Source organism: Dermacentor andersoni, chromosome 8, assembly GCF_023375885.2.
Source record: "Dermacentor andersoni chromosome 8, qqDerAnde1_hic_scaffold, whole genome shotgun sequence".
NCBI lineage: Eukaryota > Metazoa > Arthropoda > Arachnida > Ixodida > Ixodidae > Dermacentor > Dermacentor andersoni.
In genome coordinates, this window is record NC_092821.1 from 140,481,820 (window position 1) to 140,499,085 (window position 17,266).

The 17,266-nt window shown below is 44.6% G+C and overlaps 1 protein-coding gene across 2 annotated transcripts; it reads right to left on the reverse strand.

Moving 5' to 3' along the window:
* Nucleotides 1–1,809: 1,809 nt before the first annotated feature.
* LOC126525839 (uncharacterized) lies at nucleotides 1,810–16,117 on the reverse strand. 2 transcript variants are annotated; one of them, XM_072289978.1, is made up of 5 exons: nucleotides 14,978–16,117; nucleotides 9,054–9,164; nucleotides 6,498–6,656; nucleotides 3,376–3,504; nucleotides 1,810–2,368 (listed from the first exon to the last, which is right to left on the reverse strand). In XM_072289978.1, exons 1-3 carry the CDS (start codon nucleotides 15,704–15,706, stop codon nucleotides 6,522–6,524), a joined length of 975 nt encoding a protein of 324 aa, XP_072146079.1. In that variant the 5' UTR covers nucleotides 15,707–16,117; the 3' UTR covers nucleotides 1,810–2,368; nucleotides 3,376–3,504; nucleotides 6,498–6,521. The 2 variants fall into 2 exon arrangements, with proteins under 2 accessions (XP_072146079.1, XP_072146078.1); XM_072289977.1 differs by having other exon boundaries at nucleotides 3,376–3,500; nucleotides 14,978–16,115.
* Nucleotides 16,118–17,266: the final 1,149 nt, after the last annotated feature.

Below are 17,266 nucleotides of genomic sequence, written 5' to 3' on the forward strand. Positions count from 1 at the left end.
TCTGCTCATAAAAGTGCTGATTGTACTTCAAAGTTATGTATAAATGTTTTCTTACAGGTTTAAACGTTTCAAATACTTTACTTACACTGAAAAACGCGTACTCGACGCCGTGGCTTGCGAAGCTACGGCGTCAAGAGTACGCAATTTTCAGTCGAACGAGTCCTGGCGAACGCATTAAGTAATTAATGGCATAAAGGCGAATGCCATTTGATTTGCTCGTGTGGCACTACGCAAATGACAAATAATAAGGCATTAGGAAGTTAATGCCATTTTCTGTGCCCGTGTGGCGCAGGTATTACTGGCTAAAGAAAACTACAGAAAGTAGTGCGAGTGAGGCTTTGCTGTGGGAGTTGCGTACATTATTTTGTTGCGGTGCTGTAGCGCAGCATGTTTTGGGCATGGGGGCTGCGGCGAGGTCACTTTTAAACTTTGTGCATTGGCTGCCACTTTCCCTTTCTCTGAGAGCACCGGTACAGCAGCAGGGCTATTATAACACGGAATAAATACACTTGCTGCTGTCCGACCCCAACGCAGACCAGGGGCTTACCCAATTGTTCTTGTGTGCTGTCGGAGTTAGGATGTGGAGGAAGTTCTCAGACAGTTACACGCGTGGTGCATACTGAATTCCGATTCTCCTGGTCAGACTTATTCTTGTCTGGCCATGCCGAGGGTCCTCGACCCGAGGCGTGTACATTACCTGTCCACTGTTGCGGTTCTGCAGGCGAGCGTCCGCTTCCGGCACATGTCACTTAGGGCACGGATCTCCAGACCCTCGTGGTGGTCTAGGCGACTCCTGGTAGAACACCGTGTAATAGACCTTGAAGCAGGTGCTGCCGATAGCCTTATGCGGTGCGAGCGCCTACTTTTAATGCAATAGCGTGAAGGGTCCCTATGCTGTAGAAAATCTCTGGCGTCTGGTGTTTTCCGTTAATAGGAAAGTCCAAGCAAACCTAAGCTTAGTTTCTCTACGAAAAAAAAAAATATATTTTACTGGAAAGAAATATTGCAATATTTATTCCTCGGGCCATATATATATATTACAGGATATTAACCCATGGAAGTTCTCCTGGCCAGAATATAATCTGGTTGGGAGCTTCAGGTGTAGAACAAGAAAATTAGACAGCACAAACTAGTTTGGCTCACACTTCCATCATTTTTCTTTTTTTCCATCACATGACAAACCCAGGAGACTCGGAATTTCTTCACACCTCAAGCGAACTAGTGTCTTAATTGATGGCAAAGTTTATCCTTCCAGTCGTTTTCTTTCCTGTACATGTTCGTTTCTGTCGATGAGATGCAAGTGCCACCATGTGGCTGCTCCACCAATAGGGACATGTAGAGCTCACTGCCTGTTCTTGGTTGAGTGCTTTGGCGGAAATATTAAGAAATGTTGCTGCATTTAGTTTGATCCAGGTGGCTTAGTGGCAGTAGTATCAGCTTGAGAAGTCTAGTTCAGGCAATGTTTCTAGTTTCGCACGGTGATGTTGCGATATCTGTATCTTGTATCTTAAGATACACAATACATTCTTTCATGTATCAGAAATACAAATACTGGTACACATCTTGCCAGACGTATCATGATACACATACGAGATACCCAAAGAGTATCAAAGTTAGAATCTATGATACATGTCTCTTCACTAGTGCCCAGCACTTCTCACAGCTTTGCTATAAACCCAGCACATATTCCCTGATTCTCAGGTGGCGCGCTTAGTGTGCCACGAAAGTGCTGACACGATGACCGCAGAATAAATTTTGTGGAAGCTCTTGTAGATGTTGCTTCTTTAATAAGCAGGCACAAGCTTAATGTAATCAGGTACTTTCGCCTTTATTAGCAAATGATAATACAGTTTTAGTTGGGTGTCCGCAACCTCCAAAGTACGTAGCGCATGAGGTCGTGCGTACGTAGCAAAGCATGCGCACACGAAATGGCAATAGTTTGCCGGACGCAAAAGTTTAGAAGGGGACTGCTGACTTGCATGCGCAGGTGCCGGTAGTGAGCTACTCAGCGCCGCCATATATCAGCTTCTGAAACTGTGCGGCCAATATCAGCCGCCACGAAGTCAAACTGCAAGCCAGAGTTAAATCTTCAGTAAGAGCTGCGAGAACGTCCTACAAAGCCCGCAGTGGACGCTGCGCAGCTTTTGAAAAGCTGCGGGCACACACACGGGACTATGCATGCCTCTACGTACTGCGCACGCAAACTGTTGCTTCCGTGGGTTTCCTGCGTAGGCAGAGCGGCTGCGGACGCCCGACCAAAACTGTCGAATGGCTTGTGGTCCTTGAGCATACCAGCCCACTGGGTTAACACTGCTTACGACATAGGCTTCTTGATTCACAAGTCCCGCAGCAGCATGGCAGTCAAATGCTGAAAAAAAAAAAAAAACGTGGACTAAATGAGCAAAATGCATGCAGGCATCTCCAGAGCACATTATCTGACACCTGTACAAGACTGAAAGAATGGAGGCCTCCTCCATTCTTTCAGTCGCATCAGGCACGTAAAAAAAGAAGCCACTTCACAAAAAATACCACTGCGTAAAGCATTAACTTGATGTACGTAGGCTCTGTGCCTGTGACACTGTTGCTCACAGTGCACTTGTCTTCAGTTACATGGATGTTGAATTATGTGCAGTGATGAAAACTGTAAGCATAAGCTATTTTACAACTCTAAGTTATGCGTGTGTTTTTCTTGAGGCGCAATCAATGCAGAATGTGTAGTGGCTGCAAGAGGGCTCGTTTCTGGCGCAATAATACTGCTTTAGTACTTCTAAACATACTACAGTCGAGGCAGAAAAAAGGCACTCAACTTCGTTCTGTTACGCAGGAAATTTACGGATCATTAAAAACATTAGAACTTGCTGTGGGCAATGTGCTCTACTTCATACAGTCACAGCTACAATGATCTTTGCCAAGGACAAATGGAAGCTTTTCACGTAGTGGTGAAAGAAATATTGGTTACCATTATAAACTTCTTCTGTGCTGCAGGTTGATCCAAACATAGTTGAGCGAGTACAAAAAGCTGGGCTAAGAAAAATTTCCTAGATGTCAATTTCGCTGCGAGAAACGGTGATGTCTGTCACTGCTCAAGTGAAAGATGCCTTTACCATAGCAGTGGCAGAAAACACCCACTTGTCACTTAATATTTACTGCAGACAAACTAGACAAGTAATGCACACAAATATATATTAAACTGAACCCACCGTGAGAAAATTTACGTCTTAGTTATACAAGTGGATGCAGCACAAAATGCTTGCAAGATAGAGTGGTTATTTTGATACTGGAGGTTTAAAAAACACTGTAAAATCTAGAATGTTACTGACTCTACAGAACACAGCCCCCAGAAAACTGGAGTAACAATGAGAGATGGGAGTTTACCTGATAGAGGAGACCCGATCCCTTGGGATGTCTTTCATCAAAGCATCTTTGATGGTTCAGTCATGAGCAAGCTTGCTCAGGGTCACTCCAGGACAGTGGCTACCGCCTTGTGAAGCTGCTTCATACTGCCTTGGCAATACAGGAATTGCATATTTGCAGTGACCACACCTTGGCGACATTTACGACTAGTACTACTTTTTAAGGAAACGCTTAAAAATGGCATGATAAGATGGGTTATGCTTGTGGAAGATGAAAAAGATGTCAGTGTGGGCAGAGACTTAGCGAGCCAAATACGGCACAAATACAAAAGACTGATACTGACGGAGCATTCAAATACCTGCAGCAGGTGTCCACAGTGTTGTATACTTGTCCACTAGTGGCTAGGTTATTGTATATCGATCAACAGAGATAGATTACATTGCATTCAAATGTAGGCAAGGACAGTTTGTAGCATGCACAAAAATGACCCAAATCCACAAAAATATCTCGTAATGTACAATATTGCACTGTATTCAAGCACGTGTACGACTCAATTTATGACTCCCCACTCCTGCTTTGCATATGAGTGCATATGCCGAAGCTGAAGGTTTGCACATTTGCCTAGCCAATCTAATGAGTGTGTGTTCATGGCATGTTTCCCAAAACACCTTGCTTAAAGGTAAAGAATTTCATTTTCATATTAGCAAATTCCATATATAATGTAGCTGTCGTTATGATATAGACTACACTAAAGCAAAGAAAGCACAGTGATGTAAAACTACCAGAAATAATAGATGTTCAGAGGAATAATGATGCACAAGTATGCTGTTCTTTAGAGACAGAATCGACACCCACTACGAATGTATCGAGACCAGGGAAAGCAACATCATGCTTCATCATATGCACAGACGACGTACCTTTTACGAGCTGCAATTTTCGTTTTTCTCAACACATTCTAATTCTGGTTCGAAAACTTCTAAACTTGTTCATTGTTTCCCATTACCATAATTTTTCTGTTCAATGAAATCTTTCCTAGCCGCACCTAAACAAATCTATTAATTGGAGTGACAGTTTTTCAACAAGTTGTTGGACACTGCTGATGAAATCGTTCTGTGGGCAACACATGTACCATATGAAATGATGACTGCACTCTTACAATCGGTGAGATTTTACCATTTTTGCATATTGGGGTGTCTGGAAAAACAAACCTTCAACAGGAGGTATCGTCCAAACTAGCCCCCAGTCCTCTTGGCACTTCCCCATTCAAGCAACACAATATTTGTACTTTTGTTGAATCACCAACGTATTCTTAAATGACAGTAGCGATGAAGACAGAAGCTTCAGTCTGGTATTTTAATTTGCTGATCCGACGTCTACGCTGTATCAGCAATGTCTCAAACATACGTACATGCCAAGGAGTGCGTGATGTTTTGACAATTGTGCTCAACTAATACCAACAGCAACATTATTTTTCCCCACCCTGGGTTCTTCTTATCCACCAGCACTTCAACAGCTTATCTAAAAGTTATTACGAGTAATCCTTCCCGTCATGTGGAGTTTTCACTCGTACAAGGGCATGTAGTCGATTTCAGACCAACCTTCCAAAGAAGCTTGACTAGTAGTCTAATCTCCTATTTTTTTAACATTGCCTATGCAAATAACCTAACTCATTACTGTAGAATACTATGCAACACTGTAAATTACTGTATAGTACTTTGCAAGTATACCACGAAAAGCATGTAAGAAGGGCCCCAGTGATAGTTCAAGGTGCACAACTAGAACACTAGAACAGCTATCTATCTCCCCTATCTGATAACCATTGCCTTGAGAGCCTAAAGAATGTAGTGAAAGAAGGAACCAAGTGTTTGCTGCAGTGAGTGAAAACGAACGCTCCCTACACGACCAAATCTGCATAGTACATTTTTTTTTGCATGGTCTTTTTTTTAACTTGCAAGAGTTGGGAACTAGGGGCAAGACATACATTTTGTTTATTTAAGATTTTTTCTATACTTGGTACTTATGGTAAAAATAGTAAATTATTACTTTTAATCATGCTTCTTTACAAGCTTCTTAGAAGTGTCGCATAAGAATTCTCAAACACTCTCGCAGCAATTATTTCTGCTTTACTTCCATTGAAGACACCAACGGTCAGGGTACAATTTAATATATCACTGTAAACGTTGTGTCTATTGTATTAACAGAACATGTTAAAACATGAAAACACAAAAAAATGAGGACATTTCTAGGAGTAACAAAAAAATGAACAGGAGGCCAATACAGTCAATGCTTACTATAACGAAATCGCATCTGACACAACAGCTTTGTTATATCCAATATTCCTTAGGAACATCGGAACACTGCGAGACAATTTTTATTTAGTGGACTATATCAGATCATTCGTGTTTGTTATATTGAGGTCTGACTTGTACATTACCGTAGAAAGCTTTCGTGTAAGGTAGTACGGGCATGGAATTTGTGATACTCTTTATTTTTCCTTACTGCAGATTCAATTGACAAATATCAGTGTCCTAATAATTTAATAAATCAGTTTTAGAAAACAGGATGCGGATGCTTCATGAAGCCATTATTCATTGGCTCATACAGACCCTGCAATCACTGTACAGTACAGCCTGAATAAAAATGCACAGAACTTCTGTTTCTTTCTTGAGCAATGTCACCATACCTATTCCTTTTTGCAACAGAACGTTGGCAAATTTTGCTCTTGGTCGTGGCATCACGATGATGATGCCAGCCCGAGAGCAATTTAGTATCAAACTAAAATATCCTATACGTGTTTCTCAACCTTCACATTTGCCATGTGTCACTGCCCCATGCGTGAAAAGTATATGGTAGAGTTTCTACAACTCCAGACGTGTGTCGGTACTCATTTAAACTTCCGGCTGTTTTATGTCAATGTTAGTTAATCAGGGTTTAATCATGCAAAAGCAACTAAGCTGTGCCAGCCACAAAAGTGAGAGAAAATCGATAGAAAAATCAGCAAAAGCTGTATTGCTCTAAACATTAATCGGGAAGACTGTTCCATCTAAGCACTTCCATCAGAGGCACATGTGGGTCACAATATGTAGATACATCAATGTGCAGATGCATGTAGAAAGAAATTATCGGTCATTGTTCTATAGTACCTTTCATCTTCTTGTGCACTTCCATCAATGCTGCTGTTCCCATGGTTCCACCTGGACTGCAGTACTGCGAGTTGGCACATTTGGTCTTGCGCACCACACTAGAGTGATGTGGTGTTCAGTCTGACAAGATTGATGGGCTTGTTGAGGCAGGGGATCATCCTAGAAGAGTGAAGAGCTGCGTAATCAACAGGGGAGCGCGAATGTTCAATATTTTTAACACGAGTATAATGGTCCATCCCAATGGTCATTGCCGTGTGCTCCCGTGAAGCTTTGAAGGTCATTTAACAATGTAACCAAGCTTTGTCATGACACTAAGCACACTCCTACAGCGTTAAAAAATACCTAGAATAACACTACTAATGTAATTTGCCACCACAATTCAGCTTCACTGCCATCTGAGTGCTTTGAAAGCGCTCACGAAAAACCACCCAAATGTATCATAATAATAGCCCTTGTGTATGTGGTTCATATTTAATTAGAGAAGTTACTAGACTCGAAATTGTCAAGCATTTATTTCTGTTCAAATTATAAGGAATAAAATAACGTATTGAAGGATTAGAGTTGATGCAATAAGTGGTATGGACTGCCTGACGACACCGTTTCCCAAACATCAAACTCAACCTTTCAAAATAAATTGTTAGACATTTAAAATATGCACTGTGTAGTTTTAACTGTGCCACATCTTGCTCATTTTTTTTTTCTCCCTCTCTTTGCTGTGCATATCTTTTTGCCTCATTTGCTGTACACGATGAAGTTCTGCTATTGGTGTAACTGTACCATCTTGTGTGTCATCTTTCGTTGCTTTAGTATATTGTCATATTTCCCATTCCCACCTCAACAGTAATCCTCAGAAGAGCGAATGTAGTCTTGATAGAGGCAAACCAATTTATTATTAATCCAGTACGACCATATTTGCATCCAGTTAAAGCAGCGTGCGCTGCTGTAGAATCCCAATGCTCTCCTCAAAGAACAAAACACTATGTGCATGATCACATAATGCATACTTGTTTCGTTACTACCGTTGTCATTGTGCACCAAGTGACTGAAAGCAGTCGTTAATCATCTAGTACACATTCCTCAGCTGAATGGACATCCTTTTGCAATGGCATTGCAGGCATATATCATATAATGTAAGTAAGACTCATTCTTTTGCCAAATGTACTTCACACACATAAAACTTATCTGATTCGAAAATGAGAAAATATTCTACATTTGATTTGTCATTTTTCTAGAATGTTCATAATAGATTCGATTAGAAAATTTCGCTATTCAAACACCCCTCGTATACACCACAGAACCTTTTCGGTTTTATCTGTTAAGCTAGAGCCGTAAAACTAGGTTTAAAAAGAAGGAAGAAAAAACATAGCCCTCCTTTCCTCCACATTACTTTCCACTTTTCATAGTTGAATAACTGCAGCATCAGAACCCTGTCCCACTCCACAAAACTTTGCATTAAGATATAATGATGAAACGAAACGTTGAAAACTACATTCAAACATTTTTTTCTGAGCAATGAAGTAAGGGAAGCGATGGTCAAGATCTCGCAAATCTATTGTTTCAGTAAGACATGGCTTTATTCATATGCTGGAATGTGCACCCAGGAGATATGAAAGTAACCACTGTGGCACAGAAGCAGCAAAACTTGGCAGTTGGCCCCGTTTCCAAAATCAGCATCACAGTTTACAGAGTTCACGCATGGTTATTTTCTCAGCAGCTTGGCTTGCCACATGGGTGTGTTTAAATGAAGTATGCAGGTCCTTTTCATGTAGCAATTGCCATAGTAGTGGCTTAAGGAATTTATTTTCTGCGACCACCGCCTATAACTGTCTGCCTAACCCACTTGTAGCTTGGCAGCTTTTGGCATCCTTCCTTGAGAAGCCCTTGTGTTGATGCAGGCTTCGATGCATGATTCACTGCATCACAACCTGTAATTCTTCCACATTAAAGTGCACGCTTGCATCGTGACCCTCAACTGCACCATGGTGCAGCAATACCTGCACACCTTTTTGGCAGGGTGTTGCAAACTGGGGCATGCATTGTGTCATGTAGACGCTTACCAACACAATGGGCTTTGGCAGAAGATTGTAAAAGTTCCCTAACCTCTTTGAAGTAGCCTTTACATATCTGGAGTTGGCTCCACACTTTGAAGTTACGTAATGCCCGACTGCACTGCCCGGTTCCTTATCCTACAATGTGTTGCCATGGCAATCGTTTCAGGCCTAAACCACAAACCAGCAGCCATGCGCAGCATCAAAAAGACTTTCACACTTGCAAAGTCCCTCAGCAATTAGGCCGAACAAATGACAGACCTCACACCCCTACGCTCAAATGACAGTGCATATTGCATGGGAATTGTTAGCAATTACATGCGAACATGTACATGCACTGTGCTGGCAATGCCTGAACTCTTCTGGCAGCAGTGCCATCAGCCATACATCAATCAAATAGACCTGTTAATCGGGCAGAAACATAGGCGAAGCAAAGGTCTGCACAGCAGCAGCAATGTGTTACAAGTGATTATGGCACGCCGTCTTAGCACACGCCTGCAAGTCTTACCTCGCCAACATATTTATTGTGACAGCCTCGCCATGGTTTCCTCTCTGGGATTGTACTCATCAGCTTGGTTCCCACACAGGTGTGCTGTGTATTGTGTGCGTCGTCTGCAGCCTGCAATGCAATCAAGCCAAAGTGAAGCAGTGAAACACATGGTAAATAGAACTAAAACGCAATTAAACATTCTAACTAATTTTATGGCTCTGAAGATCCAATGCATGCCATGTTTAAAGCCATATTTGAAATAAGGCAAGGGTGGATCGATTTTGTGATGGTTTTTGAGATTAGTTTACAGCTCACGGGTGTGACGACTGTCTCTGAAACTATGAAGATGTGGCCAGCAACTCACTCCAACAATGTATTGCAATGTATTGCAATGTTTTTCACTCGTGCAGCAGCACATATCTGCATTTTCAACAGGGATCGCGTTCTGACAGTGTTTCTCTACATACTCAAAAAGAGCAAGCTCCAAGCCATAAGGAGTAGTTCCATGCATTCACCAACATCTTGAGAAATAATATCCTCATTCACTGTTGCCTACATGAACTTTTCTGATGGTCTCAACCATTCTTACACCTGGAATGCCATGGCTTGCTGCTGACCCACTCAACTGTATTAAATGCTGTCACTGTATAAGGGCCACCCTCGAGATATTCACCATGCATGTCATGTATACTAATTTTCCTAGGTGCCACAGTGAAAGAATTTGGCATAAACACGATTGTTACATGGTTCCCCATGATAGATGAATCATGGGAGGAAAGATCCTTTGTATGTGAATAAAAAGAAATGGTGCTCATGGGTGTCTCCCTTTTCCCTCAATATTTGCCTAATATTTTTCAGGTACCAAAAGTTGTTTTTCTTGTGCAACTGGCGGGCTGAAAGCTACATTCTTCGAGAGTTGTCAAGGTCTTCGTCTCTAACTCGCCCCTCTTTCTTTGCCATATATTTGTTGCCCTTTCGGGATCTTCCCCCGTCTACTTGCTGATGAACTTTGATGCGTCTACAAAGTAGAATTTTCCAGAAAGTTGGACCACGCACAGCTCTCTTCCGTATGCATGACTTCAGCTACATAAGTATACTTGGATAGCCAGCGGCATTTGATGTGAAGATTTCTGGTGAGATGGAGTGTGGTCACCAGTGTGTTCCTGTCTACAGGCACATTCATTATCGTTTAACTGTGCCATAGTAATACGAAAGCATTATATGTCCCCTAAGGCAGAAAAGCCGGCGTTGTAGGCAACGAGTGGTACCAAAGATGATCATGAGTGATGTCAGCAGCACCTTGTATGATGTCAATAGTAATACAGAAATAAAGTTAGAACAAGTTAGAGTAAGGCAACTTAAGGTGGTGTAATTAAGCTGAAGTAAACTGAATGAAGGTGGATTAAGGTAGAGTTGTGAAGGACACATGACAGTGTACGACATCACTTATTATGCACATAACCAATTAATTAGAGCAATCATAACGCCTCTGCATTCAAATTCAATTTTTAAGCCGTGAATATTACACTCTTTACAACAAGACGAACAGAATGCGTGTGGAGCTATCCACCTTTCCCATACGTTTTAATGCAATTGGCATATTTCGGATACTTCACGCACTTTCTGGTTTCTCTCTTATCTACCTGACTATATGTGTCCTTTTCTAACCACCTTCCTCGACCACGTCAACTTGGGTCACTGGGTAGTCCATGATGTAGAGGTAGAGCATTGAGTTGCTGTGATGAGGGTATCAGATTTCATCGTAGGTGCTACCATGGAACTTGTGGATGATTATGGCACTGGCTTGGACAATGGGAAATTGTTTGCACCTTACAGTTACGTATGCCAGTCCTTTGCCCTTCACATGGACACTGACAGTGACAAGGTCGATGGCAACCCATTTACCACAGATATCGGGATCACTGGCTCAGTAATGCCGTCCCTTCAGCACGGCTGCTGCACCCACGCCACGCAGCAATTCAATCCACAGATGAAGAGGGTTGTTGTTGGTATCCCTCTGCATATGCCTGAGGATGCCTACACTATCATTGGCGAAGCGGTCGGAGAAGTCACCATTATGAATGATCATGCAGGGCTTCTCCCGGCACAGCAGGATCTTGTAGGCCAAGTTCGATGTCTCCACTTTAGACATTGTCAAGATTCTAGTTCTGGCTTGCACATACTCCTCATTGGATCATTGGCTACAGATTGTATCCATGGCAGGGCAACTAATGGCATCATTCACACAGGCTTCAGTGCTGGCAATGTTATAAGCATCAGTGTCTTTATTGGTGTAGAAGAGACGCACTGCAGATGGAATCTTCTCAGCAGCCTCTTCTACTGTTACAAATCGACTGTCCAAGAGAGATACCTCATCCGCAGCGAAGTCCTCTCCCCTCTCCAATCTTTGTCAGTATGGTTGCAAACTGTTTGTCGATCTGCTGTACGACATCTGTCAGTTGGTAGGAAGTGAGGTTGTGCCACGGCATAGTTTCCGTGCCGAAGCTGCTCTGTTGCAACTTTGATCACTTATACACCTCCGCCACTCTCAAAGGTGGAAGCTGCCTTAAGTCACCGCAAAATTACGACACTGAATCAGCCCAAGGGTTCTGTAAACTTCTCAAAAATCGTCTTCAGTCGATCAGCACGACTGTGTCTACTGATATCGTGCCAACCTCATCGACATCATGCTGATTTCACGTCGCGCAAGATGCAGCGAAACGAGTTGGTGTTGCTTGCGCTGTGACCTTGGTCAGGATTCTTGCCAGATATGATCAGCTTGAAAGCAGCATGCACGGTAACTCCGCCGATGGCCACAGCAGCTTTTCCAGTGGTAGCACAAGCGATGAACGAGCTGATGCTGATATCGCGGTTGCCACTCCTGTAGTAACAGTTGTAAACATCCATGATTGTGCATAACACAAACGTCTTTCCACAACCAGCTGAACCAGTAAAGAAGATTAGCAGTGGGTTCGAGTCAGGCAGAGTGAGGCGATGAATGACTTCTTGCATAAGTTCGAACAGCCTCGCATTCATCATCCACATCCGTTGCTGGGCATGACATCTGTACTGTTGTGAATTTCGGGGTCCATGTGGCCATCGAAGGTTCCATGGATGGTGCCACGCCAGGTGCCAAGAGAAAGATCGCTTCTGAGTGACGTTGAAGAGAACGAAGTATTAAAGAAAAGTACATGGTTCAGTTTTACAACACGGCTCCAACTATCGGAGCACATTACATGCTAGAGTCTTTGCATGTCCGAGCGTCTCTTTTTTCTCACAGCCGTCTGGATCCACTTTTTATGCCGTTTGGTGCCTGCTCTCCCTCGTCGAGGGAATTCACTGGCCATTCACAAATGCCGAACCTCCACTTTTCTCCAACGTGGTGCTCCTACCTCCAATGTGGCACAACCTATGAGGTAACCATGTGGCAAACTGAACCTGCCGTCAACGCTTTCCCTGAGAGTTCTCGACGATGACCCTGTCATCGATCAGTGGCCTCTTCATGACGGTAAGGAAAGGCGACGTTGCTGTCTTCAAGCGAGCTGCCTTGAAGAGAAAGATGAAGCGCGAACTTCAACCATGACAGCTGCATGTCGCTGGTGGGGTATCATTTGTTCTGGGATAGCCAAGCACAACAGTATGCACCTGCGCAGCTAGACACTTTATGACAACTGAGCTACCATCTTCCCGCTATCACTATGCATGTTGCTGCACCTTTACCGCTTTCGGTGAGGATGTCCGAGTCATCATTAATATTCACGAGCCGGTCAGTCATGCTGTGCTTTGCCTCCCTTTGCAGATCAACAGCATCTTGCCGTGCAACCTCTTCAGATATCATACTGTTGCACAACTGTTCTATTTCACGAAGATCCATGTGAGCACTGCTGAAACGAGCTTTCACTGTCAAGATGTGGTGCGCATTGTTGTCGAAGATCTCGAATGCATTGCAATCGAGGATGTCTGTCACTTGCAGGAATGAATGGAAGAGTGGCACAAGATGTCATATGAAGTTGAGCACGTCAGACACAGGATAGCTGCTGTAACAAAGCATTGCAGGTTGTGCTCTCGATCGGCTGTTAGCAGTATATAATGTCGGGTGTTCAGCATAGGTAAGTGCTTCCAGCTCCAGCGGACGATCTTTGTACTCTGAATTGTCATATTGCACCACACGTCTGTGCTGTTCTCATCCAACCCATCCCGTTTCATTCACACTGAACGTTGAGCTCTTCCGGATGCGAACGCGCTGCTCAGACCACGAGGTGTTGGCTGTGACCACGACGAGACTCGTGTACGACACGCTGAGGCAGAGTACATACCAGGCTGCCTCCTGCACCAACATCTCAATGGCTTTCAACATCTTAACACTGAGTTGTCGAAGAGCTTGGGTGTACATAACACTTGAGTCTGGAGATTCGTACATGAGTGCACTCAGCTCTTTATGCAGATTAGACATGCTTCGGTTTGCTTTGTTGACATGCTCGACCACATGCGCAGTATACGTGTACACATCCAGCATGACCTGCAGGTCCACGTACGAGTTCACACGGCCGATTGTATCTACAGGTTGAAGTAATTATACATCACTTGATCGCAATCCTGCTTCAGTATCAGAGTGGGGTGCGGAATGCCGGCACGAACTATCTCAATGTACTCACTGGCATCGTCGATGTTGTTATGTCTCCAGAAATCCTTAATCGACTCATACACTGTCATCTCCAAAGACTCGTGGAACTTAGTGTATCGATCTTTCAACTTCCTTTGAGCCTGCTTCTCTTCTCCAGTGTGGGCAGGCGAGAATGGAAGGATGACTCGGGTAACTTCCATGGGCCAGAAAGGCACGTTAAAAATTGACATTTCATTCTGCCATTTTTGAAACACGTGCAGGCAGTGCTGGGCAGTATTGAAGATACATGTATCTTTGATACTATCTTAGATATTGCTTGAGTACCTTGTATCTGTATCATGACATGTCTAGCAAGAAGTGTATCAGCACCTGTATTTCCAATACATGAAAGAATGTATTGTGTGCTTTAAGGTACAATACATACATACTGTCATCTCAACGTCACTGTGCAAAACTATAGATGTTGGTTAAACTCCGCTTCTCAAGGTGATACTGCTGCTGGTAAGCCACCTGAATAAAACTAAAGGCAGCATCATTATTTTCTTTCCCCCAGAGCCCTCCAGCGAGGGTGGCGATGAGATCTGTGCATTCCTTTTGGCGGAGCAGGGTCACATGATGGTGCTTGCGCCCTCTCGACAAAAACAAGCGCGCATATGTCTGCGAGCAGCCATATGAAGAGCTTTCATGTTAAGCAGCTAAAGCAACCCCAATAAACCGTTTCAGAATGAAAGTATAGTTTGAGCAAGAAAGACAGACATGTTGAGATACTAGGAGACATTTCATTCAAATGAAAGAAGGTTGGAGTTAAGAAATTCCCAAGCAAACATTTTTTGTGCATACGCATTTGCTGCTACATTATATAGATCAATAATAAAAAATTTACGAACGTATCGAAGTATCTTAATATACAAATGGAAAGTATCATATCGAATACAATAATTGCAGAAGTATTTTGTATCGTATCATGATACAGTTGCAAAGTATCTTTGTCTAACCCTGTACATAGGTGTGCTGGTATGTCTGACAGCGAGGTCTCTTGAGCGTTTTGGCATCTATGGAGATTAAATGTTCGGTCGTGCAGACTGCTTCAGGACCAGGCTGAAACAACAGGAAGAAAACGAGTGAAAAATTCTGCATGCAAGTGCGACCCACCTCAAACCCAGGAACATCCATCTGAAATGCAACAGCAACGACAGTGGCACGTTCCTGTGGAAGAGGCTTAAGGTCGTTCTTATGCCAAAATCGCACACAGAGCAAGAGAATTATGACCAAATGGATTCTGCACGAAGCGTTTCTCAAGAATATTCGTTGCACTTACATGCTGGCTCAACCTCTCCTGAGCTTGTCGTTCTGCCTCCGCTCGTTGCCCAAGTTGTTTGGCTTCTGCTTCCTGGGCTCGAATTTCTAGAAATTCTTGCCGGTGTTGGTGCCTGATTTCGGCCTCTCGCACTCTGAGATCCGGATGTTGTTCACTTTCCTGACCCATCAATTTTTTCTCTCTTTCCCGTAAATCACGGTCTCGTTGCCTTTGCTGGCGTTTGGCTTCAGCCTCCCTAGCGCGCTGTTCCGGGTCCTGCCTTCGCTGGCGTTTGATTTCAGCCTCCCTAGCCCGCCTTTCCGGGTCCTGCCTACGCTTGCGTTGGGCTTCAGCCTCCCTAGCGCGCTGTTCCGGGTCCTGCCTTCGCTGGCGTCTGGCTTCAGCCTCCCTAGCGCGCTGTTCCGGGTCCTGCCTTCGCTGGCGTTTGATTTCAGCCTCCCTAGCCCGCTTCTTCGGATCCTCACGTCTACGCCGTATTGCCTCCGCTTCTTTTGCATTAAGCGCCGGGTTCGCAGCACGTCGTCGCCGCCTCGCTTCAACCTCACGAGCCCGCAACTCGGCATCCTCCCGCCGCTTTCTCCGCATGGCCTCAGCATGTCTGGCTTTGGCCTCAGCGTTCTGTTCCTCCGTGTTCCGTGGCCTCCCTCGAGGTCGAGCTCCAGTCGATGTAGATGCCCCAGTGGCACCAGCCGAAGAGCCTTTCGCACTAGCTGACGCCACCACATCCATCGCACGCGTCTAATTCTCTCCGCACTGGGAATTAGCGGCCTCATGGAGCAACGAAACCAATGCAGTCGAGGACGCGTGCACATGCGCCCGAGAAACGCTCGCGACGAACGCTATATGCCGTGGGCTATGCACGAATGTCAGGTGTTCTGTGTGCGAGCTTTCTATAATTCTTATTGGTTTTTACATATGGGTTCTTCCATTTGTTCTTTCCACCGCACGGCCGACGCCGCCCGCCGCTGCCATGGGTGGATGGATGCTATGGCTGTCCCCTTTGAAGTAGGGAAATGGGTTGCGCCACCAAGCCCTTGTTATTATGTTGCCTAATGTCCTAATAAAAAACACACAAACACAAAGAATTCCCGGCATCGAACCTTTTCAACCATTACTGGGAAGTATTTTTGTACGCCTCCGTTTTCGCGGACACGTTTACCATCCCCGTGCTATCCCTGAACCAGCCTGAACACAAGTGTTTCAAGGAAATGTTTCTCACAATATCGTGACAAACTCTATGAGGCCAAAAAGAGCCTAAACCGGCAACTGGGTAGATACATTAATAAAGGGAAAATCCACTTACAGGTCCATTTGTATATATATACCTTTACACTAACTCTATGTTCATATTCTAGTAAAACATGTTCCATCGTTCTCACGGAGGAAGGAAACTCAGGAGAGGCCCTGACGTCACTCTTTGTGAAGCTAAAGTCACTAAATTGGCGTTGCTCATGGTGTTGCCATGTGTTGCTCCGCCTATCGGGCCAGCTCTCCTCTCTTGTTACATTTCTGGCGAGACCACGCCGCGCTGCGCGCAACCGTGGTGCTCGGACGCGCGCGCTCCGCAGCAATACTAAACAATCGTTGTTAGCACGTTAGCATGATTCCGCCAAAGAGGGCAATATTTCCCGCGGATATTCCTTCGTCCGTTGCCATTGCCGTGGTGCGGTACATTGCGTACAGCGTACGAACTTTAGTTCCTCGTTGCCCACCTGGCCACAGCAAAATCCGGGAGAGCATGGTCCAGCTAACGCGCAACAAAACACAGAGACCAACGCGAACCTGCCCGCAAAGCGCCTTTGCCACGGTACGAAACCTACGGAGCAACACGTGTGAGCGCACAGAACCAAAACATAACCGCCATTATGGCCCGAAAGGTGTGGCCGCCACGGCAAAGAAATAAAAAATCAGCAAAAAAGAGGAGAACCTACTACGTCATTTTCTCCACACTTTTCTCCTAGCGCTCGGAGCGGATAGGGCCTCTCCTCAGTTTCCTTCCTCCATGATCGTTCTCCTGGGGGATCAGCCACGAATCGGGCGGTAAAAAAACCGTTATCATTTTTTATTGCGAAAGCAATACTGCTCGAGGTTTCCGCTTTTGGCCGTCGTCCCGGAGATTCCACCATTGACCTTTAGCATGACCTATGTGTGACGTCATACCAGCTGTGGAAAATCGGGGCCCCAACCCGGCTCGTCGCGATCGTCCCAGGGAATCCTTCACGCGCCGCTGCCGTGGGGGAGGCGCTCGCTCTACGTGACGTCGAGCTTGGTGGCGCAACCCACCGCCCC